At 41.6% G+C, this 26,540-nt stretch overlaps 2 protein-coding genes across 4 annotated transcripts in view; both read left to right on the top strand.

The window, feature by feature from the left end:
* The first annotated feature begins 1,518 nt into the window (after positions 1 to 1,518).
* The window catches only part of Poc1b (POC1 centriolar protein B), an 81,024-nt gene continuing 56,002 nt past the window's right edge, over positions 1,519 to 26,540 (top strand). For 2 of the 3 annotated variants that reach the window (XM_042693189.1, XM_042693190.1), the window contains exons 1-4: positions 1,529 to 1,558; positions 1,985 to 2,069; positions 20,716 to 20,887; positions 25,847 to 26,026. In XM_042693189.1, coding sequence (XP_042549123.1) covers positions 1,544 to 1,558; positions 1,985 to 2,069; positions 20,716 to 20,887; positions 25,847 to 26,026 — 452 coding nt within the window. In that variant the 5' untranslated portion in view covers positions 1,529 to 1,543. Of the gene's footprint in view, positions 1,559 to 1,984; positions 2,070 to 20,715; positions 20,888 to 25,846; positions 26,027 to 26,540 lie in introns of all 3 variants that reach the window. The other variant, XM_042693188.1, reaches the window with a different exon arrangement.
* On the top strand, positions 2,387 to 8,592 carry LOC122119184 (polypeptide N-acetylgalactosaminyltransferase 4). The gene is made up of 2 exons (XM_042693187.1): positions 2,387 to 4,754; positions 8,583 to 8,592. Exon 1 carries the CDS (start codon positions 2,648 to 2,650, stop codon positions 4,394 to 4,396), a length of 1,749 nt encoding a protein of 582 aa, XP_042549121.1. The 5' UTR covers positions 2,387 to 2,647; the 3' UTR covers positions 4,397 to 4,754; positions 8,583 to 8,592.

Below are 26,540 nucleotides of genomic sequence, written 5' to 3'. Positions count from 1 at the left end.
GAGTTTCTTAGGCTCAAGGCAAGCACTCTACTACTTGAGCCACCGCACACTACTTCCACCTTTTTTTTTTTTTGAGTAGTTTATTGGAGAGTTTTCTGCCCAGGCTGGCTTTGAACCACAAGCCTCACTCAGATCTCAGCCTCCTGAGTAGCTATTATTAATAGGCACGAGCCACCAGCGCCTAGCTTCAGTCCTCTTAACACATCTTATCCAATAATAGAGCAGTGTTTCTCACCACACACAGCTGAGTTTCACACAGCAATCACCTGAGGCTCCTGTTTTATCTGGAGAACCCTAGATTTGCCCCGTGCAGGTTGAAACATCTCTAAGGGTGGACCCACACCTACTAAAACATGAGATTCAGCACTCTAGATTGCTGAGTTCTTATGGACATAGAAAGTATTTTTTACATCTCTAAACATATTTAATAAACATACTTGGATTAGAGTAATGCTGTCTTGCAATCTTAAGTCATTTTCTACTGTTTTTATCGGATGTACAGTAGTCATTGCAACTCAATTCAGTCACTACACAACTAATTAAAATAATTTGTAATTAAGGTATGGGCACACGTTTCATTTACATAGAATAATCTTATTGTGCAGTCTAACCTAACATCTTGTTGCACCAAATCTTTATTCTCTATATAATTCTCAGTTATGCCCTGCATGCTTTGAGGCAAGGTTTAAAGAAAGAGTACAGACTTGAAGAATTTATATCTGTTGTAGCCTCAACTGTTATTTAAGACCTAAGCTTATAATTAGCAAACAATAACATTGTAACTTTACCACTTCATACTGTCGCTGCAACGCAATACTGTGTATAAAGAAGCCTACTGCAGGGATGGTTACAATTACCCTGCGGTCTAGTAACTGAAACAAAAACATATGCTGCTAAGTTTGGGCGGGGGGGGGGGGGGGGGGGCTTCAGTAAGTAAAGCTTGAGCAGGTATGAACCGAAGCACGGGGGACAGGGGGAGCCGTATCTAGAAGGTGAGAGGCAGAGAAAGTTAACGAACTACGGTGGCAAGTCCTCCAGGGAATTTAGCTCCTTTCGATAAACTAACTGTTCACCGCTTCACCGGGTGATCAGAGTCCCGCTTCCCATTCACCCGCCTTAGAGACCAGTTTAAAAGCCTCGGGGGCGCTGTCTCTTTAACACACAAAAGAACTCCGATGGCATCGATGAAGAATCACCCTTTCTCCCCCGCCCCCTTTCCCCCCAGCTACAGACCCTCTTCCGGGCACCCACCCTCGGAGAACGCTGACGTCAAGGGGCCGGGGCAGCCCCTCACCTCCAGCGCCCCGCCCCCGGGGGGGGGGGACACAGCTCCGCGCGGGCCCTGGCTCTCGGGACTCGTCTGGCCACGCCTGGAGCGCGGGGTTTGATTGGGCCGCCGTTGTTGTAGTGACCGGGAGGCGCCGCCGCTCCGAGCGGACAGTTCCGGACGCCGCACGGTCCCCCCCACACCCCCGCCGGCCGCGTCCCGCCCCCTCCCCGGATCCCCCCCTCCCGCCGGAGCCCGGCGCCCGCCGCGCCCCTCATGGCCTCCGCCCCGGTAAGGACCGGCGGGAGGCGGACGGGGGGCGACCCCGACTCCTCCCCGCCCGGGCCCCACGGCGCACCTCCCCACCACCCGCCCCGCCGCCCCGGCCGGCCGGGGTCTCCGGAGTCCCCACGGGCGCCTAGAATCCTCGCAGGGTGTCCGTGGAGCGCCCGCGTCAGAATCGCCCCGGGGGGGCTCCGAGTGCCGAGGCCGGGCGCCGCCTCCGGGACGCCCCCCGGGGCCTGCTGCCCTGCTCCCCGCGGAGGGAGGCCGGGGCAGGGACGGAGGCGCACCTCCGTGGGCGCCCCGCGCCCGGGCGGGGACGGAGAGGGCACGGCCCGGAGCCCGGGGCGGGGAGCAGCGCCGAGCCCCGGGGTCTCCGGAGCCCGGGTCTGCACCTGCCTTCCCCACCCCACGCTCCCCTCCCCTTGCTTCCAGGAGGACCCCGTCTTGGAGCGTTATTTTAAAGGTCACAAAGCTGCGGTCACCTCCGTGAGCTTCAGCCCCAACGGCAAACAACTCGGTGAGTCTCCCGCTCTGCCTCTCTTTCGTGTACGGACGCCAAAGGTGCATTTGGCTGCCATCTGTCGTCTGGGGGCGAAGGGGGCCCCCCTTGGGCATTCCCCGTCTCCATCCCCCGCGGCGCCGCCCCCCCAGGCCCGCGGGCCGGGCCTCACCCCGCGGCGTCTCCCCAGACTCACCAGCAGGTGGCGCGGGCGGGAAGGGGAGGGGTTTGCGCCCGGCCGGGATAGGTGGGGTGTTGGCTGGAGAGTTTGTGAAAAGTTCTGGGCCGAGCAGGAGGAGGAAGTGGGGACTGGAGGAGTTGGGCTGTACCGGAGACCGAGGTCCTTGGGGCCGGGGTATGTGTGTGTGCGCGCGCGCGCGTGTGTGCGCGCGGGGTGGGGAAACCCCCACCAAGTGAGCCAACTCCGGTGGCTGGAAAGGAGCTGAACGCCTGGCTGAAAGGGGAGACGTGCTGGGAAGTGAAGTGCTCCCCTACCTGAGCCGTGGGACGACTGCTGCTCCTCCCCCACCCCACCCCCGCCGGCCGGCGTGGGGGCCCGGTGGCCACGTCTGCGCCCCCCCACCCTGTCCCCGGCCATGCGGATCCGGATGGCCGTGAGGTGGACATGGGCAGGCAAGAGCTGCTTGCTGCTGGCGCTTCTCACAGTAGCTTACATCCTGGTGGAGTTCTCCGTCTCCACTTTGCACGCCTGGCCCGGGGCCAGCCAAGCCGGGCCCCGGGGGTCAGGACGGCTCTCAAACCTCGACCAAACGGGAGAAGATTTGTCTCGCCCTCTTTATGAGAAGCCCCCCGCAGATTCCCGCGCGCTTGGGGAGTGGGGGAGACCGAGCAAGCTCCAGCTGAGCGAGGGCGAACAGAAGCAGCAGGAGGAACTCATCGAGAGATATGCCATTAACATTTACCTCAGTGACAGGATTTCCCTGCACCGCCACATCGAGGATAAAAGGATGTACGAGTGTAAGTCCCAGAAGTTCAACTACAGGAAACTCCCCACCACCTCGGTGATCATCGCTTTCTATAACGAAGCCTGGTCCACTCTGCTCCGCACCATTCACAGTGTTTTAGAAACCTCCCCTGCGGTCCTCTTGAAGGAGATCATCTTGGTGGATGACCTGAGCGACAGAGTTTATTTGAAGGCACAGCTCGAAACCTACATCAGTAATCTGGACCGCGTCCGCTTGATTCGAACCAATAAGCGAGAGGGTCTGGTGAGAGCCCGCCTAATTGGGGCCACTTTCGCCACTGGGGATGTCCTCACTTTCCTGGATTGTCACTGCGAGTGTAATTCTGGGTGGCTGGAGCCCCTGCTAGAAAGGATTGGTAGTGATGAGACAGCAATTGTTTGTCCCGTTATCGATACCATTGACTGGAATACTTTTGAGTTCTATATGCAGACCGGAGAGCCCATGATTGGTGGGTTTGACTGGCGTTTGACATTCCAGTGGCATTCCGTCCCCAAACACGAAAGGGACCGGCGGACCTCAAGAATCGATCCCATCAGATCGCCCACGATGGCTGGAGGGTTGTTTGCTGTCAGCAAGAAGTATTTTGAGTACCTGGGAACATACGACACGGGCATGGAGGTGTGGGGAGGTGAGAACCTAGAGCTGTCTTTTCGGGTGTGGCAGTGCGGCGGCACGCTGGAGATCCACCCGTGTTCACACGTGGGCCATGTGTTCCCTAAGCGGGCGCCGTACGCCCGCCCCAATTTCCTACAGAATACTGCTCGGGCCGCGGAAGTATGGATGGATAAGTACAAAGAGCATTTCTACAACCGAAACCCCCCGGCCCGGAAAGAAGCTTATGGGGATATTTCTGAAAGAAAAATACTACGAGAACGACTGAGATGCAGAAGTTTTGACTGGTATTTGAATAACGTGTTCCCTAACTTACATGTACCAGAAGATAGGCCAGGCTGGCACGGGGCTATTCGCAGTCTGGGCATCTCTTCCGAATGTTTAGATTACAATTCTCCCGAAAACAACCCCACAGGTGCGAACCTTTCATTGTTCGGATGTCACGGTCAAGGAGGCAATCAGTTCTTCGAATATACGTCGAACAATGAAATAAGGTTTAATTCTGTCACCGAGTTATGTGCAGTGGTCCCTGAACAAAAAAATCATGTAGGAATGCAAACCTGTCCTAAAGATGGACTCCCCGTCCCAGTCAATATTATTTGGCATTTTAAACCAGATGGGACCATATTTCATCCACACTCGGGAGAGTGTCTTAGTGCTTATCGGACACCTGAGGGCCGACCTGGTGTACAAATGAGGACTTGTGATGCCCTAGATAAAAATCAGATCTGGAGTTTTGAGAAATAGAAAAGCACAACGGATTTTTGTTTTGTTTTGCTCATGAGCTGACAATAACTCAAAAGGCAGAGAGTCCCAGTGAAGATTATGTTTTACCGGAAGTCATCCAGCAGTCATCTATGAAGGGACCAGAGAGTTGTGGTTCACTCAGGAATATTACACTGAAACTGGGGGCAGAGTGCTGCTGTTTAATATATCCGTGCCTTACTGATGGGTTGTTGTTGTTTTATGTAAAAGCTTTGTTGATAGGGTCTCTTACTTCTCTTGAAAGAAACTGTGAATTGAGATACACAAAACACTTTTTAAGTGTCAGACATAATGTTTAAGAATGTAAAAGTCCAAGCAAAGTGAAATATGAGTTATGCTGGTGGTTGTGTTCACTGCACATCCCATTTTTTAAAACCAAAACTTAAATGTATGCATTTGGAATTATTACTATTTTGATTACATAGAATCTGGTTCACTTTTAAGCTACTTTTCCTTTAACCAAATAGAAATCAAAGAAAAGCAGATGTAGAGAAAAGAGCCTGGTTTAGATATTTCTTTCCCTGGTTTGAATGTGAGTTTGGAGGGCTTTTTAACATACAGAAATCCCAGACAATTAGAAGTCTGGATGAAAGGGAAAGATACTTACATTCCACACTTCGTGAACTTGAACTATTGGACTTAACTTATCTGTATATCAATACCTCTAATTTTGCATGCTCTCCCTCGGTGAACTTGTTATGAGTAGGGCATTTTTGAATTGCACTTCCCTAAGTTATGAATGTACTAGGAATGGATTCATTCAGAATACTATCCATCTCTTTGTTTTTAATGCTTAATCATTTGAAGTAAACACAACTGAGACCTCTCTGAAAGTTAGACCCAAAATGTGTTTACTGAAATATGCGAAACTGAAAGTAGACCCACTTCTGCAAAGACTGGAACTCTTCCACAAGTTCCTATTGATCTGGAAATTTAAGGATTTGTCCTAAAATCGACAGGAAAGAAGACTGCATTGACAATTGTCAGTGCTGCCTTCTTGCCTATTCGTAGCCCCTACCAGTCTTGTGCTTAGGCAGCTTTTAGTAAGTGGGTGAATGAATGAATGAATGAACGGCTTAGCTGAGGAATATGATTTTCATCCAGTCATTTTTATTGCACTTGCTCATCAGTTTCCTCATCTGTAGGTGATTTATGAATGTTCCAGCTATGAAATGTTGATTATACAGTCTCTCCTCAGACTCATTCATTGTGCAATTTCTATTACAGCTTTCCTATCTTCACTTCTAACATAGGTAATATTGAGCAATGTTTGCTACAATGTTTGTGAGCTGGAAAAGAGTGGTGTTTTTTTTTTAAACTGAGTGAGCTGGGCTCACCTGAAGCAGTTGCTTCTGGTAGTCATTTCACTTTGACAGTTCTTGAACCAGTTTTGTTTTTTAAAACTTCTAAGCTCTAGCTGGGCCCCAGTGGCTCATGCCTATAATCCTAGCTACTCAGGAGGCTGAGATTTTTGAGGATCATGGTTTGAAGCCAGCGGGGGCAGAAAAGTCCATGAGACTCTTTATCTCCAATGATCTACTCAGAAAAAGTTGCAAGTGTTGTTGCTCAAGTGGAGAGTGCTAGCCTTGAGCATAAAGAGGCTCAGGGACAGCACCCAGGCCCTGCCTCAGTTCAAGCCCCAGGATCAGCACACAACAAACAAACAAAAAAAAACCTTATGTGCCCTAAAAGTAATCTTTGACTAAGAATATTATTTCCAAACTAAATCATGTGAAAAGCAAACATACTTTTGTTTTGAAGTATCTTTACTGCTTTCATACCAATGTTAGATCCAGAAATCACAGGCTGCACTTAGAATTAAATCTCGGTTTCTGTACACTCCATAACAAATTAGCCCACAAGTATTCCTAAGGAGTGTTCAGTGTTTACTTGATGACATAGAGAGTGGGAACTTTGCAAAATCTGAATTTAAGGAATTGTGTAGAATGGCCATGTCAAAAATTTAAAATCACTATGGTAATTGAGATTATTGTGTATTTGCCAGTCTTGGGTTTCGACTCAGAGGCTGGATGGTGTCCCTGAGCTTTTGTCCACAGCTCCACTTCTGGTTTTCTGGTGGTTAATTGGAGGTAGGAGTCTCACAGACTTTTCTGCCCAAATTGGCTTAGAACTGCAATCCCTAGATTTCAGCCTCCTGAGCAGCTAGGATTATAGGCATGAGGCACCAGATCCAAGCTTTTGTTTCTGTTCTGCTTCTTAAAGTTGAGAATATGTTAGTAGTCTTTGTAAGCTTCCAGCAACCTTAAAGTTTATCAAAGACTTGTCTAGCTTCTATGTATAACATGCTTGGCTCTGGTATTCATTTAAGAAAAATTCATAATAGTGCTCTTAACTATACAGCTCTCTCTCCCTTTGCCCAGTCTTTTTTAAAAAATAAATTCCTATTTTTAATTTATTTAAAAAATGATCTTTTTCTGTGTTTTTCTTAGCCCCCAATCATATGAGAAAAAAAAGATGCATTCTTAAAGTACCTGTTTGAATTATTCTTTATTTTCACATCTTACTGTTCCTATCAAAAGCAAAAAGAAGCTTTTAAAACTAAAATATTAATTTTTTAAATTTAAGTTGATGGTGAGACCCAGCAATCTTTTTGGAAGAAATTTTAGGCTAGTGCTTTATTTATATCAATAATTCACAATAGTTAGATTGTTCATCCCTGATAATAACATGCTTTAACAGAGAAACATGACTCATGTTTTTATATGTAGGTATGTTCCAATTTGATTCTAAAAATATACTGTAATGACAGGTACAAATATATTTTCATTTTTTCAATCTAATTTATTGGTACCACAGCTCTCTTTTGCTGTAGACAATTAAGAGTTGACCTTTTAAGCTAATTTACATGCTTAATAATCATTTCACAAATTGAACAAGAATTTTCCACTTTATTCACTATTTCAATGTACAGGGTTGACTATGTAGCATTCTTAACAGTCATTTTTATTTTAAAAATGTTAATATAGTCATCAGAAGGGTCTTTATAACGTCATATAACTTATTTGTGGGATAAAAATTGTTTACTCACTTGTGTATGCATTCATGTTAGCAAATTAGAATTTTCTAGTTTGGGGACAAGAGATTAGTTTTTACATTGAATACCGTTGTTTTAGCATCTAAATTTTACTTAATAAAATACATAGTTTCAGTATTGGTCTTTTTAAATTGTTTAATATTTTTGAACAGGCACAGATTAATCTCTTAAATGACAAACTTTTTTGTGTTATGAAGTTTCTTTTTTTTTCTTTTTTTGATAATGGTGTTTGTAGTGTTGATTAAGACATAAAATAAAATGTGTGGCTAGTTATTTTTGCAAATGGGTTGTGATGATTTTAGTCTATGGGATTATTTCTCCTGTGTACACATTAATGACATAACAGATAAGTTAAGCTTTTCATTCTTCTTCTTCTTTTTTTATTTTTGACATTCCTGGGGCTTGAACTCAGGTTTCTCACTTGATAGACAAGTACTACTGCTTGACCCACATTTCAGCCCCTCTTTAATGATTCTAACACCCTACAACCTCATCTCTCTTAGATGAGACACTGCCTCAGATTGGTTATTCTAAGAACACTGCTTTTATCTGGTCTCTTTTAAAAACTTTTTATGATGTATATTAATTGTACAGTTGTATATTAATTGTGACAGTTTTCATACCGCTACAGAAGGTACTTTAACCATATCATCAGATGTCTTTTTGTTTTGTTTTGTTTTTTTGTTTTTTTTTTGGGTCCGGTCGTGGGCCTGAACTCTGAGCCCGGGCGCTGCCCCTAAGCTCTTCAGTTCAAGGCTAGTACCAGTTGAGCCACAGCGCCACTTCCGGCTTTTTTTTTTTTTTTTTGCTTATGTGGTGCTGAGGAATTGAACCCAGGGCCTTATGCATGCAAGGCAAGCACTCTACCACTGAACCACCTTCCCAGCCCCCATCAGATGTCTTATAGCCACCTTTAGGACATGAATAGAATATGCTGAACATATTTTCACTTTCTCTTTGTTATAATCCACTAAATTAAGTTACTATAAACATGTGGGTTTTTTTTAAATTCTGCTCTCTTAGTAACTCTTGTAACACTCTAAATTATTTTATATCTCTGTGTTTCAGTTTCATGAATGTAAAAAAAAGTACTGGAAAGTCCATAGCAAACAGTGTATTAGTGGGTTCCAGGGACTGGGGGAGGGAGGGATACAGGATAATGGCTGCTTGGTTTGGGTTTTTTTTTTGGGGGGGGGACGGAGCGAGGAAGAAGGTGGGCATCATGATGAAATTTCTAGAATTGGTGATAGTGGATACACACTGGGTTTTGTACTAAACCTCAAATTTTATGGCTTGTGAATTATATCTGGATTTAGAAAAATCAGGAGAGGGAAAGAGGTTGGGAAATTTCAGGTATTTTAGGAAAGAGATTTTGAAATCACTTTTTAATTTGTAGAATTAGGGAAAAAATTGCTATTGATCCAATAGTGGGAGTAGTTTGTATTTTTTCCTAAAAATTGAGCAAAAGTTCGACTAATTCTTTGTTAAAAAGTGAATTGAGTGCCTGTGTTGTGTAGTTGTCTGTGACAGAATGGAAGATCAAAGAAAGCCTATTTGCTAATAATAATCCTATTTATTCTGATAATAATCGTGTCTCCTTCCATCTCCCTTCCCCTTCCCCTCCCCCTCCTGTGCTAAGCTTTATCCTTTGGGAAAGATGCCTACTGGAGGTTGGAAGTGTCCACTGGTCACCATCCTGGCCAGTTTATTCGCATTTATCTATACCTGTTAGATAAAAGGAGAAGGGGAGGTGGTATATTTGGTTAGGACTCCTTTATTTAGTTAATGCCACTGTGTGCCAGATGCTATCCAGTGCTCTGAGTGTACACTCAGTGGTGAACAACACACATCTACTTCCTGAGATGGTATAAAGAAGTCATGGTTCAATGGTAGAGACAAATATTAGCTAGTAAGCCCACAAATCCATGTGTAAGTACACCTGGATGGAAGAAAGGAAAACAGTGCTGCAAAGGAAAGAGACAGGGTGTCTGATGAGTGATAATAATTCTCCACAGAAGTTATATTTAACTGAAGACATAAAGGAGGAATTAGCTAGGTAAAGACTAGAGACTGGCATAGGCAAAGACCATTACAAGTTCTAGAAAGAGCTTGTACTAAATTAAGGAAGTAAAAAAAAAAAAAGCCAGAAAGACTAGAGCCTGGTAAACAAAGAGTATGATGAGATCACATCTCAAGAGCAGCCAGAGGGAGTTTGTGGAGACCTTAGAGGCTGCTGTTGGGACTAGGGGCACCAAGAGATGTGTCTTAGTCCTAATTGTTGAAGCTGTGGTATGCCTTAATTTGGAAGAAAGGCATATGTAATTATAATTAAGGATAATTGACATGATATGGTCATAAAACATTATATAAATTATAAAATTATAAAATATCCAGTAAGTGCTGTTAAAAGAAGCCATATGAATTCAGAGGCAGATGCTGAGATGTAACCTTAAGCCAGAGCAATAAACCAGAGTGATATCCTGAGGCAAGAGAGAGTTGAAGTTGTAAACACGTTTATGAAATTTAAAGTCATCGGATGTTATTAGTCCACCTAGGAATAAGTAGAAGAATGGGAACAAATGACGAGTTTGAGTTATCCAACCTTTAGATCAGGAGATAGAATGCAGTTTGTAGTATTCACAAAGAAGGAAATGGCATTGCCTCAGGAAAGCTGATGTCAGAATATGGTACCAATGTTGAAGAGAGAGAAGGCACTGGGTGGTTATAATGGGTGGTGGGGGACAATGGAGAGTTGCACACTACTTTTCCATGGAGAGGAAGACCCCTGTAAACTTAGCACGAAGTTACAGTTTCCAAGTGGGGGGCTGGGTGCCCAGCAGTTGTCACTGGCACAAACATGGTCTTAGGAAATGCAAAGTGAAAGGAATTTTGCCTGAGGAATTGGAAGGCAAAAGGAAGACTTGGGTATGTATGAGAGAGGTAAGATATACAGAAGTAGTGAAATGAAGTTGGAGAGAAGGGAGGCTCGATGAATATCTTAGGTCACTGGACTGGAGCCCTGGATAAGGTGGAAGCCATGGTACCAGCTATGGATAAGGAAAGTAAGTTGTGGTAGGTTTTCACTAATGATTTGGGAAGTAGGTGTTTAAGTGTGCTGGCGGCCAGATTCAGTATTCATAATAGAACGGGTTTCTAAAAAGACCTGGAAGAAAGGATCTCTGGCCCAATTTTTCTCTGATTCTAAAATATTAATCATCTCATTCTTGGCCGAGTTGACTCCTTGTCCTTCAGGCTTTCTCTTAAAGTACTACTGACCGCGCGTGATACCTAAACTAAGTATTTCACCTACTCACAAAATGGTTTCTTGCTTTATCGTTAATTCTTCATCAAATCAAAAATTATAAATTGAATAAGGCTAATAGCTATTTTGAATGTCCTTAACTAAAGAAATGGTCTCTCTGAAGTGACAGAAATGCAGTTATCCCAATCTGATGATTACTTATTGAGTATATCCCATAGATTTCTAAATGTCCATTTTAAAAGTATACCCTAAAAGTAATATTATGTGTTTTACTTCTGTATCTGTGAAATTCAAAGTCCAGTAATTCCCAAAAAGTATTAGGTAATAAGCTGAGAACCAGTGACTCACGCCTATAATCTTAGCCTATGATGTCTGCTGCTTCACTTGATTTTAAGCTCCTTAATTTGAGATTTTCGCTGTTTTGACGTCCCACATGAGGTAAAGATCAGATACCTGTTGCATGAATTAATAATGCTGGTGAGTTGAAAGAGGGATGACTTAGAGCAGATGTTGTGTGGAAGAAAATGTGATTGTTGTTTGAGAGGTTTTCAGGATATGTGGTTTCCCCAAGTAGTCAAATCCAAGTTAATGTAGTTGAGAAGGAGGAAGATTTTTCAGAAAGGAGCTTGTTGCTTCTAAAGGAAGTCATGCAGTGGAGATTCCTCTAGCCCAAGAGTAGTTTTAGGGAGAGAGAAGGCACCCATAGCAGTAGCTAAACGGATATACAGAGCATGAAGGGAGTATATGTTTGTATAATGATTGATAACCTTGGAGACTTAAGGCTTAATTTTTTGGTCAAGAGTGGAGGAAACAGTGTGGAGTAAGGTAGATTCCTTCCCTCCCCTTTTCTACCTGGTAGCCTTTTCAAAGTTATGGCCTCTTGGGTTTCAGAGGCTGGGTTGGAAGATGGTGGAAAAGTAGAGAATGGGAGGAAGCCTTATGAAACACCATCCCTTTTTATGGCTGCAGAAATTCAAAATCCAGTGATTTTCCCCAAAAGTCTTAGGTAGTAAGCCAAGCACCAGTGGCTCATACTTATAATCTTAGCTTTTTAGACTTCTGAGATTTGAGGATCATGATTCAAAGTAGCAGGAGCAGAAAAAGCACATGGAACTCTTATCTCTAATCGATCGTCAATAAAACAGTAGTGGAGCAAAAAAGGTAAGCAGCAGCACCCAGATCCAGTTCAAGCCCTAGTACTGGCACAAAAACAAAAAGTAAGAATATTAGGTAGTAAGCAGCAGAGGTTAGGAAACACAGCCTTCAAGGCATGAATTTAAAAGTTTTCCACATGGCTTGCAGAATCCAACTCTACTTTAGCACATTTTAAAGGTATATATTTTTTAATGTAGAATGGTACTTTTCTCCTTTGTTTTCTTCAGGGTTACTTTAACGTCAACTCAATTGCTATGTAACATGTAGGCTATTAGTAGAATAAATGATGGTGAAGGATGCTGAATCAATACTGAATCACTTGCAACTGTTAGAGAAAATTATTGTGTACACTGAGAAGCAGTGACAGTACAGTATTTGGCCAATTTCAATGTGTATCAGAATTGACTTTTCAAAAATTTATATTCTTGGGCCTCACTTCAAAGAATGTGTGATTTTTTTTCCCCCCTAGAAATAAGCCTTTAAAACTAGCCACTAGAGAAAAATGTGTAAACTTCCCATGCTCTTGAGAATCAGTGGCTAATTGGCTAAAAGCCCTTGATATGGAATCTGACAGGAAGAATGAGAGGAAATTGAACTCCTTTTCATCTGTTACCTCACCTCACTAAACCCTATTCTTTTATCCATAAAATAGGCATGATGATTTTTCACCACCTCGTGAGGCCCAGGTAAAAGATGCTTATGAAGTATATAGAAGTAGGAGGCCTATAATGTAAAAGTAAATGTTTGTACCATTGATGTTACCAGTCTTTAAAGAAGTGGAATTTGACTACACTAGATTCCAGGTCTCCATATCTCCTTACTAAAGCTTTCTTTTTTGACAGAGCTAGTGTTTGAACTCAGGACCTCTTGCTTGCTAGGTGATTACTGCTCTACTATTTGAATTTCTAAGGCCTTTTTTGTCTTCCTTGCTGTTTTTTTGTTTTTTGCAAGGGGTGAGGGGGGAAAATTCCTGGGGCTTGAATTCCGGGCCTGGGTTCTGACCTTGAGCTTGTTTTGCTCTGGGCTACCTCTCTACCACTTAAACCACAGCTCCACTTCTGGGGCTTTTGTTTTGTTTTTGGTAGTTTAGTAGACTTCCTTTAGTTTCACTTAGTTTAGTTTCACAGACTTCCTTGCCCGGGCTGGCTTTGAATCGCAATCCTCAGATCTCAGCCTCCACAGTAGCTAGGATTACAGGCATGAGTTACCAGGGCCCAGCTGTGTTTCATTTTGTTGACAGTTTCTTTTGCTAGGGACAAACTTTGTCACTTAATCCCATTTGTCAATTCTTGCTATTATTTCCTGAGCTATTGAAGTAAAAATTATTTTTCAAAACACTCATAGCTTCTTTAGCCCCTACTATGCTAGCAAGCTAATTACTTTTATGAAATAGAATGAGGAATTCTGAAGTACTGCCATCACTCAATTATATTGTTACATAGTTCTTGTCTAGTAAAATCTAACCCTGACAATATTAAAATTTATCTAGTTCATATAGAAATGTGTTTTTGTGCCCTCTTAATTCCATCTAGGTTTGCAAATGCATGCTCCTAGGAATTAGATTTTATTTTTCTTTTCTTAAAAAAAATTATAGGAAACTGCTCATTGATTTCATTAGGCTATTTCCTTGTTAGTTTTTGCCTGAAGAAGAAAGCAGTACAATGTTTCCTTTGTGTATTTCCTTGTGGAAACTGGAAATACAACAGAGTACAAAGTCAAGATACCTTAACACTAGAACACTTGAGTATCACTCAAGTGGACCTTATAGGACATAATGGAAATAGAAAACAGAATGACTTCTGAAATAATTGAAAATTTCAAAGGTTTCCACATGAAGGTATTTTGGATTTTCAGAATCTTTTGAGTATAGAACTAAATGAGTTGAGAGAATATAATTCAAGTTTCTAAGATATAGAAAGTCTGTATTAAGGACATGGACCTTTTCTAAGATATAGAAAGTCTATATTAAGGACATGGACCTTTTCTAATATATGTATGCTTTATTAGTGTGTGTGTGTGTGTGTGTGTGTGTGTGTGTGTGTGTTACTAGGGTTTAAATTCAGAGCCTTATACTAGCCAGGCAGGTACTCTACCACTGAACCATACCTCTAGCCCCTATTATAAGTACTCTTTAATTCAGATTCTCATATATATGTGTGTGTGTGTATATATATATATATTCTCTCTCTCTCTCTCTCTCTCACTTATATAATTGGTTGTAATACACTGTCCCTGAACTTGTTTGATCCAGGCTAGCACTCTATCACTTTGAGCCACAGCACCACTTCCAATTTTCTGGTGGTTAATTGGAGAAAAGGGTCTCACAGACTCTTGCCCAGGCTGGCTTTGAACTGCAATCCTCAAATCTCAGCCTCCTCAGTAGCTAAGATTACAGACATGAGCCACCATGCCTGGCCTCAGTAATAATTCTTTTAAAAACTTATCACAGTGATTTATTTACACATCAGAAAATTCATATACTGCAAGATCATTTGTAGGAAGTTCAATACTGTGAATAGCCTAAATAATTGATTTATTAAGCTATATAGTAGAGTGCTATATGGCCTTGAGAAGAATAAAGCAGGATTTTTGCTTTTAGTTTTGACACTAAGTGGCATTGGAAGACAGCTATAAAACTAGACAAAATGGGGGCTGGGAAGTTGGCTCAGTGGTAGAGTGCTTGCCTTGCATGCCTGAGGCCCTGGGTTCAGTTCCTCAGCACCACATAAGAAAAAAGCCGGATGAAGTGGCGCTGTGGCTCAAGTGGTAGAGTGCTACCCTTGAGCTGAAGAGCTGAGGGACAGCGCCCAGTCCCAGAGTTCAGGCCCCACAACCGGACCCCCCCCCCCCAAAAAAAAAAAAGAAAACTAGACCAAATGTATGAGATAACTGTTTCAGGCACTGAGCTACAGGGACCACAAAACTATATGAACATACATGGTGAGCTTTACATACCCTGGCCTTTTCTCCATGGCAGAAAGGTAGAGCAGTAGCAGCGTGCCAGACATCAGAGTTTTACACTCTGATGGGACTGAAATTTGGATAACAAGCTTCTGAGACTGGGTGCCAGTGGCTGGTGCCTATAATCCTTGCTACTTAGGAGGCTGAGATCTGAGGATCACAGTTCAAAGCCAGCCCAGGCAGGGAAGTCCATGAGACTCTTATCTCTAATTAATCACCAGAAAACTGTAAGTGGCACTGTGGTTCAAGTTGTAGAGTGCTCACCTTGAGCTGAAGAGCTCAGAGACATCACCCAGGTTCAGAGTTCAAGCCCCATGACTGACCAAAACAAAAAAAGATTCTGGGGTGTTGTCTGAGCAGTGACCATAGCTACTCTGTATGTTATATGTATATGTATAGGGGAATGTCCTCAAAGATTTTTGGGGTGAAAGTCACCAACACATCTACAGGACCAATTAATCCATTTAGGAAGTCAGAACCCTTGTAACCCCAAACACATCTTCAAGTCCCTACCACCTCAACATTTTTATTTAGGTGCCCAAGCTGCAATATGAGTTTTGTAGGGACAAACCATATCATATAGAGTGGCATTATATTTCTAACTTCATTGCAAATGGGTGAGAAAAAAATAAGCACATTTAAAGGATTTTTTTTTTTTTTGTCAGCTGTGGGGCTTGAACTCTTAAAGGTCTTTTTGCAGAGAGAAAAGGATAAATACACAAAATGTAAATAATAACAAAACTTAGTAAATGTATGAGGCTTTTGTCTTGTAATTTTTTCATAAGCTTGAAGTTATCAAAAATTATCAAAAATAGTAGAGTAACATACTTACACAGCTTTACATTAAAAAACAAAGATGAGCCGGGCACTGGTGGCTCACGCCTGTAATCCTAGCTACTCAGGAGGCTGAGATCTGAGGATCGTGGTTCAAAGCCAGCCCGGGCAGGAGAGACCATGAGACTCCTATCTCCAATAAACCACCAGAAAACCGGAAGTGGCGCTGTAGCTCAAGTGGTAGAGCGCTCACTTTGAGCTGAAGAGCTGAGGGACAGCGCCCAGGTCCCGAGTTCAAGCCCCACGACCGACAAAAAAAAAAAAAACAAAGATGATTTTCAGTGTATATTACATTAAGTGAACAGAGAAGGGGAGACTAGAAAGGCAAAATTCACAAGAGTAAGCATACTGCATTACCTTTTGAAATATGAACACTACTATCTGTAATACAAACATATATGAGAATGGACATCAGTTTATGTGAGCAAATGGCAACGCAGGCTGAAGCCAAGAAAAGGCGTTAGGGGACCAAAAACTGGCAGGGGGTTTCACAGGATATCATTTTGTAATGTTATTCTGTCCCAGGCACCTGTCTAATTGCAAATGTTTAGACATGTAAGATAATTTTAAAAACACAGAAAAACTAAGGAAAGAAGCATTTACTTTTACAAAATGGTACCCTTAACAGAGCAAAACTCAAGTTAACTACAGGTGGTTTTGATTAAAGCATGATTGATAAAGCTTAGGTTAAGGAAAGAACATTATTTTATATTGTCCCTTCTAGAGACAAAGAAGTAAGCTACAAGAGGATAGGCTTTGTCCTAAAAAATATTTTTTCAGCTCATGGATTATTATCATTTCAAGAATATCAATATATGTATACATAAAGAATATACATTGTTTTAGATTGTTCGTTTTACTAACCTTTTTCTTCTTTCAACATTTTATTTCAAAATAGGCCATTTGGGTCATGAATGCTGTAAGCTTTGACATTTGAAGTTATATGGTAATGTTTATATAGGGTGTGGTTCTGTGGAAACATGAAAGCAGATTCTAAGTTGACACAGTAAAACATTAACGTCAGTAATCTAATACCTGCCTTTTATTATGACAGTGGGTTTGTTGGAACAATTCTTTCTTAAGCAATGTTAAGGAACTAAGAAGGGAATTTAGCGTTAGTTTTCATAACTTTTGGTGTGAATAGATCCATACAGTTCTTATACTTAAGTACTTCTTTTCTGTTTTCCTGAAATTTAGAGAATATAAAGTATACTGAGCTATAATGATGTAACTAGGACATCTCTGCCCTAGATGTCCCTGAATGGATAGGCCTCAGAAACTCCACCACTGCACTGTATAGTCAAAATCTCTTTCTGGGCTCCAGGCAGGTAGATCCATGTTCATCTCTATCTGCTGTTTCTACTTGTATGTCCAATTGGTATGTAAATTTTCATGTCTGAAACTTTTGAATTTTATTCCTCCTCATCCTACCTTCCAAACTCTCTTTTCTTCTTGTCTTTCCCACCTCATTAGATCACGTTAAGGTTTAGGTTACCTCTTCTGAAGCCTGGCACCCTGCTGACTTCTCTTCCTCTCTGTCACATCTCACCCCTTAGAAAGCCTCATAGGGGCTACCTTTGTTTATAGAGTGTCTTGATTTTCACTGTACAGACCTTCTCCTGACATCATTATTGTAATGCCGGTGAATTGATTATTTGGTTTTGTCTCACTGTTCCCTGTTTATTCTTCATACAACAGCCAGAGTGGTAGACTTTGGGTGTTTCTAAATGTTTTCTTGATAAATAGATATACAACAAAAATTGCACAAAACATAATCTACAATCTGATTAACTTTCACAGTGCAACATACCTGCGTCACTAAAATTCAGAACAAGAAACATTACCATTACTGCCATGTATTAGTTAGCTTGGCATTACTATGACAAAACATAAGAGATAAGCAAACTTTTAGGAGAAAAACCTAATTTTGGTTCACAGTGTCAGAGATTAGAGTCCATTATTAGTTGGCCTTGTCATTTGGGGGCCTGTGGGAAGGCATTATACCATGGTGGTAGCACATAGTCATGGAGGAACCTGCTCATCTCATGGTGGCTGAGAAACCAAGATCGACACAGGAAGGAGGTGGTATCCCAGTATCCCTTGATCCTAAGTCTCACCCCCACGATCCTAACAACCCAACATCCTCCCCTCAGCTCTTCAGCTCTAGGCTAGTCCTCTACTGCTTGAGCCACTTCTGGTTTTCTGAGTGGTTTATTGGAGATAAGTCTCTGGGCTTTCCTGCCTGAGCTGGCTTGTAAGCATGATCCTCAGATCTCAGCCTCCTGAGAGCTAAGATTACAGGCGTGAGCCTGAAATATGCATATGCATTCTTGGAGTTATTTCTGCTAAGAATGCTCTTTCTCCACGTCTCTAGCCTGGATCACTCAATTTCAATCAGCTTTCTGCTCAAATGACTTCAGAAAGGGCCACCTAATACCTCATTTAACATTAAGGAGTAAATAATATATAAAAGTCCTGTACATGCATGAAATTATCAATGATGTCTCCATACTATACTGTTTTCAGGGAAGGAATTGTTTTCTATTTGCTTTAGTGTATCTTGTTTGCAGTATAACACATAAAAACTCAAATAGGATCCTAAATATAATGCATCTGAGAATTACTTGTTTTCTCTTTTTGGATACATTAAATCAGACCCCAATATAGATATTTTATCATTTGGATGATCTGTGAAGCAACATCAACTTTGTGTGCTTTCTTTTCTTTTTCTTTTTTTTTTTTACTTTATATATTTTTTGTTTCTCCACAACACAGTTAAATTTACATTTTGAAAAACTTTTACAAATTTTCTGAATTGAAGCAATCTATTCCCATATATAAAAATATATGTAGCTGGGAAGGTGGCTCAGTGGTAGAGCGCTTGCCTTGCATGCATGAAGCCCTGGGTTCGATTCCTCAGCACCACATAAGCAGAAAAAAAAAAAAAGCTGGAAGTGGCACTGTGGCTCAAGTGGTAGAGTGCCAGCCTTGAGCTGAAGAGCTGAGGGACAGCGCCCAGGCCCAGAGTTCAGGCCCCACGACCGGACCCCTGCCCCCCCAAAAAAAGAAAAAAAAAATATATATATATATATATTTATTGTAAAGGTACTGTACAGAGGGTTACAGTTACATGAGTAATATAATGAGTAAATTTCCTATAGAGCGTTGTTACTCCCCTCTTTGTTTTTCCCCTATCATCCCTTCCCTCTCTACCTTCCCAACTCCTCCCCCTGCCAAAGTTGTAAAGTTCATTTTCTTTTTTTTTTTCTTTTTCTTTTTTATTATGAACATACCATACAGAGGGGTTACAATTACATGGGCAAGATAATGAGTACATTTCTTATCAAGCATTGTTGCCTCCTCCTTTGTTTCCCCTTCCCATCCCTTCCCATCTCCCCTCCCCCTGCAAAGTTGTAAAGTTGGTTTTTCGACATAACAACTTGTACATCTCATTGTTGCAATGGGTCCACCTGTATCCCTATTTAAACGATTTGTTTTTGCCCTTCCCCTCCACAAATTATACCAACATCAAATACAGTGAAAGCAGGGATTATACCGTGGGGGAGGGACATACAAAGCAACAAAGAGACATAGGAATAGACATAGGTCCCATGGTTTCCCTTATTTGCAATAACTAGTATATGTCTGAGACAAGCAGAAAAAGTCAGATAAGTTGATGTTAGGTGAAATGAACCCCAAGGTAAGTATTCAAATGTTTTTGCTTTCATACAATTGTTTCTAACATATTTATAAGATGATTTCTCTGTTACTTTGTGTGCTTTCTAAAAATAAATGCTAGGTAACATTGTAGCTTAAAACTTACAAACGCACTTTAACTATTTTACATGAAGATAATATATAAGCTTGAATCCAAATGAATACTGAATGGTTAGCTAAACAACTTAGAAGGTTTCAGTAGCTTTATAAAGCCAGGCCCTATTTTTCTTATAGCAGTAGTACTAATTGCATTTTAAGTTTACAAAGTTGACTTTTTCCTAGGCATTTTGTAGTCTAGACTTAGTGATTCTCTTCAACCTGCTTCTTGCTTACTGGGGCTATTCTGTTGCTGTATACATATAATAAAATTTGCCTTTTATGCAAGACAAATCTCTCATTTATTTATATGTTCATTATGTATGTTCAAGGCCTTAATTTCCACAATTGATTATATTTGTTTTCCTTCTCCAAAAGTTTTAAACTAATGTCTGACACACATGATTCTTTTATTATTTGTCAAATTGCATAAAATTGCCCTCCAGCTATGAAAGCCATTTCGGGGTCAATTGACAAAATTTAGAGTTTAGTTGGTAGACTAAAGAATTGCATATATTTAGCTGGGTGCCGGTGGCCCACACCTGTAATCCTAGCTACTCAGGAGGCTGAGATCTGAGGATCACGATTCAAAGCCACCCCTGGGCAGGAAAGGTCGTGAAAACCGAAAGTGGTGTTGTGGCTCAAGTGGTAGAGCACTCGCATTGAGCTGAAGAGCACAAGGACAGCGCCCACGCCCAGAGTTCAAGCCCCACGACCAACACAAAAAAAAAAGAATTGCATATATTTGATTATTTTTCTAGCTGACAATTGCTTTGGGTAAGTGAGAAAATATACTTATTCTTAGAAACATGTTGCAGAATTTTTTAAAAATTAGCTCTCCCTGTCCAAAGAAATCCAAAACAACAACATGTGACACAGATTTAATAGCTCCCCCATCATCAAGAGAGTGAGGTAAAACTGGCTCTTAGTCCAGTGATCCTCTGAAGTACTATGCTACTTTCTTGTTAAATAGTTTAACAGAGCTCGAATTGAATGCTGGGGCCGGTAACCCTGCTACGTGGTTTGTTTGCACGGGACTCAGTCAAGCTTGCATATTTGTGATGTGGCTTAATATTTTTGCTATAACCTGATCTTCCCTACAACTTAACAGCTTCTCTGTTACCAAGACACCTTGTTATTAGATGCACTGCCCTCTTAAATTAAAAATTCCTGCATTTGCAGTTTAACTAACAGTGGTTTTATCCTTCTCTTTCTTAATAGCTACTGCATCCTGGGACACCTTTCTCATGCTATGGAATTTGAAACCACAAGCTAGAGCTTACAGATATGTAGGTCACAAGGACGTTGTAACCAGCGTGCAGTTTTCTCCACAAGGGAACTTACTAGCATCTGGCTCAAGAGACAGAACTGTTAGACTCTGGATTCCTGATAAGTAAGAGAAATAAACACTTGATATTATTTGGCTTTAGGGATGTGAAGGAACTATGCCTCTCTGCTTTGAATGTACTTCTTGGGTATGCCTAAATTCCCTACCTACCTGTAGTTAATTGGGTCACACAGGAGATGTTTTTCTTCATCTTTGTGGTTCCTTCCCTAGAAGCCCCCACCCAGCATTTGTAACCCAGGTAACTGGCGCACCTGGGGGCAGTGGGAAGTCCCCCAGGCTCTGAGGTCTTTGCTGTGGCTACACCTCCTCCCACCACATATATCAGTCACCATGATTGGTTCTGCCCTTTGTTTTGCCCCTGGCTCACTTGCAGCCTTTCCCTTTCAACCTTTCTCCCCTTCCCTTTCCCTTCCCTTCCCCTACATCCTTTGTACCCCCTGCACACCTCCATCTTGTACAAGTGGCAGAATGTTCTTCCCCCAATAAACTCTTTTCTGCCTGATCCAAACCTTAAAATTATGTCTTCTTTCTAAAAAATTACTTCCAGCATGGAGATATGAATGTTTCAAGCTTTCTGCAGATGGTGGTAGTTGGCAATTTGTTATTGATTGATTAATACCTGTACTTGGCTTCAATTCAGGATCTCATGTGCTTCCTTAGATTTTTTTTCATCAATGCTGGTACTCTACTATTTGGCTTTTTGGTGGTTAATTGGAGATAAATCTCACAGTGTTGTCTGCTTGACCACTGGCTTTGAACTGAGATCCTCAGATCATAGCTGCCCCCCTCCAAGAAGTTAAGCACCCCCCACAGTAATTAGCAATTATAGATTATCTACCAAGAAACATTATGCATTGCAGTATATAAAAAGTCTACAGTTTATTCACTTCCTATTGTCCATTCATAGATGTTTTAGGGACCCTTTGATGTTTACTGACTAGCTCTGTGCTTGAACTGTTCTTTGATTTTGATTAATAAAATTTATTTTGTGGCGCATTTCCTTGTTAAAGAAAATTTCTGACAATATAAATTGCTGCATTTTCAGGTCATACCAACTATTTTAAGCAATTATGAAATCATGTTTTTTAAGAAAAGCTTTAAAACATAAGTAGCGAAGTGTGGTGGAGCATGCCTGTAAGTGTAAGGGAAGGAAGATGAAGAGTTTGAGGCAAGCCTGGGTTACAGAGCATATCCCAGCCTGGCATGGCTTATGAGATTTTGTCTAAAAGAAACTAAATGAACAAACAAAAACAACTCGAAGAATGCAAACTTCTAAGCATACGTGAAAAACTGAATAGCGTCTTCCCAACTATTCATCAACTTACTTCATTTTACTTCATCTAACTCCTTTTTTAGTACTTTTAGAACAAATTTCATGCATCCTATCCTTGCTTGCTGTGTCTTATCAGAAGATAGGCATTTGGGCATTTTCCTTGAATCTGTTGAAACAGGATTTGATTTGCAGCATGTGACTGAGCAGGCCTGGACACTTACCAATCAAAGCAAGTTCACAGGGGGTTACCCTGCCACTGGACACTTTATCCTGCCATCACATAGGAAATTTCATTCTGAGAAATCTGTGTTTTTATCTGGATGAAAGTAAAGCCTGTTGATGAGAAATGACAAGTTATAGTGATAATGTGCATGCATGTAGAAGGGAGTAACAAAGGGGCAGAGACCAGTTTTGGGCTCAAAGGAGAATCATGCTCTAAAATCTTTAACTTTGGAATTTAGGGCTAGCACAGATTTTAGTCTTTTATAATGGAAATCTCAGGGAACAAGGGTTAGCAAGGTTAAATCACACGGAACCATTAGCTTATAGTCCCTAATGGCTCATGGCCCATCTTAGTGCGCTGATTATGTTTGTGTATCTCTGATTTCTCTTTCTAAATCAGATCATGGAGGGCCAGGGCAGTGGCAGGTCATACAAAAAACAGATGCTTCCACCAGTGACCAGTTATCTCACAGTGTTTAATAGTCCCCCACCTGTTTAGTTCAATACAGAAATGATCGTTTTAATGATTTTATGCATTTTATGCATATGGATTCTCCTCACTTGATGTGGGAGGGGATGACTCCCACAGCCTCATTGTGCTGATAGCTGGGTGGAGGTCAGGCATTTCCCTCACACGTCTGGAGCCTTGGTGCTGTGGTTGGCCAGGATGCCTTGCTTCTCCACATGTACTGACTCGGCAGTATAACATGGACTTTCTTAATAGTATGGTAGTTGGGTCCTAGAGAGTAAAAACAAAGCTACTCCCCCTTTTCAAGGGCTAGACTCAGGGCTTGCACAGTGGTACTTCTGCTACATTCTCCGGATTAGGGTCACACACCAGTCAAGATTCAAGTGAGAAACCAATTGTGCACCAGCACAGCAAACACAGAACACACCTATTTTGTTTCTTACATGCTTCCTGGTGAGACAAGTTCCTGGCTAGGCCAGTCTGCAGTGGAGACTAGAGCCTTTAAAATGAAGGCTTGCGGAGCAGCCTGCTGGTGTGTGGAATGGGGAAGTGGAGATCAGTGCGGGTTTCGGTGATCCAGAAAGGGAAGACTGTCCCTTCCCTTCCCATCCCAGTCACCACAGGTACCAAGTCTTCTTTATCTTCTCTCAGTTTTAAACTACTCCTGATTTCACCATATAAAAGATCTTCTTGAATCTTCACTATAGTAGTCCTGGAATGTGCCTCCCATCTTTGTTGAAAATCAATTTTAGTTATTCCTGATGTATTATACTGGTCAGATGATGGAAATTAAATGGTGAAGTCTCTTTGCCATCTACAGGCCGCAGAAAGGGGCAAGCCAGGTTGGCTCTTAAAACATTTACACCTGGATTTTTCCCAGTGGAATTCACAAAATTGCCCTCTTTTATGTGCCTACATTGTGCTTAGGTCTGATCTACTGAGATGACTGAAGCAGCAATCTTGTCCTCAAAAGCACACTGCTTAAGAGAAGAGAAGCAAATCTGTTAGTTTGTTTATTTGTTTGTTGTTGTTTTTGCCAGTCTTGGGTCTTAAACTCGGGCCTGGGCACTGTCTCTGAGCTTCTTTTTGCTCAAGGTTAGCACTCAACTACTTGAGCCACCGTACCACTTCCAGCTGTTTCTATTTATGTGGTACTGAGGAATTGAACCCAGGGCTTCATGCATGCTAGACAAGCACTCAACCACTAAGCCACCAGCCCATCGTTTTTTATTGTTGTTGTTGTTGCTTATTTTTGTTAGCCCTGATAAAAGCCAAATGCTGGTGGCTCATGCCTGTAACCCTAGCTACTCAGGATGCTGAGATATGAGGATTGTGGTTTAAAGCCAGCCAAGCAGGAATGTATGGGAGACACTCATCTCCAATTAACTACAAAAAGCTCTGGCTCAAATGGTAAAGTGCTATCTTTGAGCAAAGAAGCTTAGAGACAGTGCCCAGGACCCCGCCCCCCCCCTCCACACACCCCACACACATGTCATGATGTGATGTATAGGTTAAATAATATTAGTAGATCCAAAGCCACCTGGAGTTGGGAAGTAGTTCACCTGAGAAAGCACAAAGGGCAGAGGTATGTTTTAAGCACTGTGGCTGTTCTGAGTACAAAGTTCAACAGCACACGTAGGAGTTGCCTTTCAGGTTGGAAAGCCAGAGATGTGTTTACACTAGGATTTATACACTTGGTTATATAGCTACTTCTAGCAAGTAGATAAGCACAATTTGTATGTGACTAGCGGGGATGAAAGATTAGAACAAGGAAGCCAGATAAGAGGATTTTGAAGTAATCTAGGTGAAGGATATTGAGGATATATAGCTACCTAAGGGTAAGAGCTGGGGTACAAAGAAGCAGGCCATTCAAAAGACATTGAGGAAATGGACACACTTCCTGGAAAAGAGGAAGGGGTGGGACTAATTGTGATTTCCAGGATTCTGGTTCAGAAGTAGGTGGCTATTGTTCCGGGACTCTAAGATCTAGGTAGAAGTGGCTGTAACCAATCAATAATAGGTTGAGGGGCAGATGTGTGGGAGGTAGGATATCGAAAAGGCTGAGACTGTCTAACTTCCATTGCCAATCTTTTTCACTCAGTTGTGGCAGTTTTCCCCTTATGGTATCAATAACATAAATAAGATTTTCTAAGTGGGAACATTTCTAAGTCCTATAAAGTAAAAGTGCCTTGAGAACATAACAACACTGACAGAGTATTTTAGTATTTTTCAAACATAACCTTATAGCTCCAAAACTACTGAAAGCTGGTCCTACTTTAACAATTCTTATGCTTTTTCCTCCTCAAGTACCTCACATTATTTTCTCTATCTTTTTTCACTTTCTAGCCAAGAAAGAAAATAAAAGCATCTGAAATTTTAGATGCTGAAATATGCTTTTTTCCCCATTAATACTGTGTTTCATTTATGAATACTAAGATCAAGTCTACAAAGTCAGCTAGGCCTTCAGTACACATGTGAGTCTCAGTTCTCGTCATCCCAACTCACTGGAGGCTGGGAGCGTAGGTGACCACGGTGAGGAGAGATCACCGGGGCACTGTGTAGAAAGGCAAATGACACCTAGGCTATCTTTTCTTCCCAACCCAGGCTGCCAAGTCACACAGCATCCATGTGACCCAGGTACAAAATACTGCTTGGAGCTATTAATTTAATCAGTCCTAGTTTTTCTAGGTTGTACTTTCTTTTCTGAGTAGCTAGGATTACCTGGCCTATAGATTGTCATTTCTAAAGGAAGTTAAAAATGCATGGTAGAGACTGGCTCAAAACTTCTTCCCCTAGCTTCTAACTGAGACAGAAGTAGAATGTGCATGTCAAGGGTAGGTATAACCAGGGTCTCCCTTGTTTTAATTTTATTAAACCCAGCCAGTATGAAACAATATGGAGGTGCAGTACAGCATACTTCATACTTCTTCTAAGTTTACAATAGTTAAACCATTTTATACATTTCCAAGTCTTCATTGTAATTAAATGTTGATTATAATTAAGTCAAATAAGTTATTAGTATTAAACTGTTTATTTCCAGGAAAGGGAAATCTTCAGAATTTAAAGCACATACAGCTCCAGTTCGAAGTGTGGACTTTTCATCCGATGGTCAATATCTTGTTACAGCTTCTGAAGACAAGTCTATCAAAGTATGGAATATGCATCGCCAACGCTTCTTATATTCCTTATACCGACACACACACTGGGTACGCTGTGCCAAGTAAGTGAAGAAAGTTTCATAACAACACTTTTTTTCTTCTATAACAGATTTTCACCTCCCTATCTCCAGAAATGAGATTGAGGGTAAATTCATTCATCTACTCAGCAAAAATGTATTACATGATTATTGTGTGCTGGGACCAGTAGTAACCTTGTTCTCATGGAACTTGTGTTTTTTTTTTTTTTTAATTGTGAAAATACCATACAGAGGGGTTACAATTACATGGGCAAGGTAATGAGTACATTTCCTATGAAGCATTGAAGGGAACTTGTATTTTAAAGAGATAGACTTTTTTTTTTCAAGAAAGGACAATAGGTGGGGAGGAAAGGGATGGTAGGGGAAATATAAAGGAGGGTGTAACAATGCTCCATAGGAACTGGATTCATTACCTTGCTCATGTAACTGTAACCCCTCTGTGCAGTATCTTTACAATAAAATACATATTAAAAAAAAAGAAAGGACAATAGAATGAAAAACTGGGCAGGGTTGGTAGGGGGTGAGCCATTTTAAACAG

This window comes from Dipodomys spectabilis, unplaced genomic scaffold, assembly GCF_019054845.1.
Source record: "Dipodomys spectabilis isolate Male_0828 unplaced genomic scaffold, ASM1905484v1 ptg000163l, whole genome shotgun sequence".
Lineage (NCBI taxonomy): Eukaryota > Metazoa > Chordata > Mammalia > Rodentia > Heteromyidae > Dipodomys > Dipodomys spectabilis.
The sequence above is the reverse complement of the archived record's forward strand: the minus strand, read 5'-3'. Positions and strand labels throughout refer to the sequence as shown.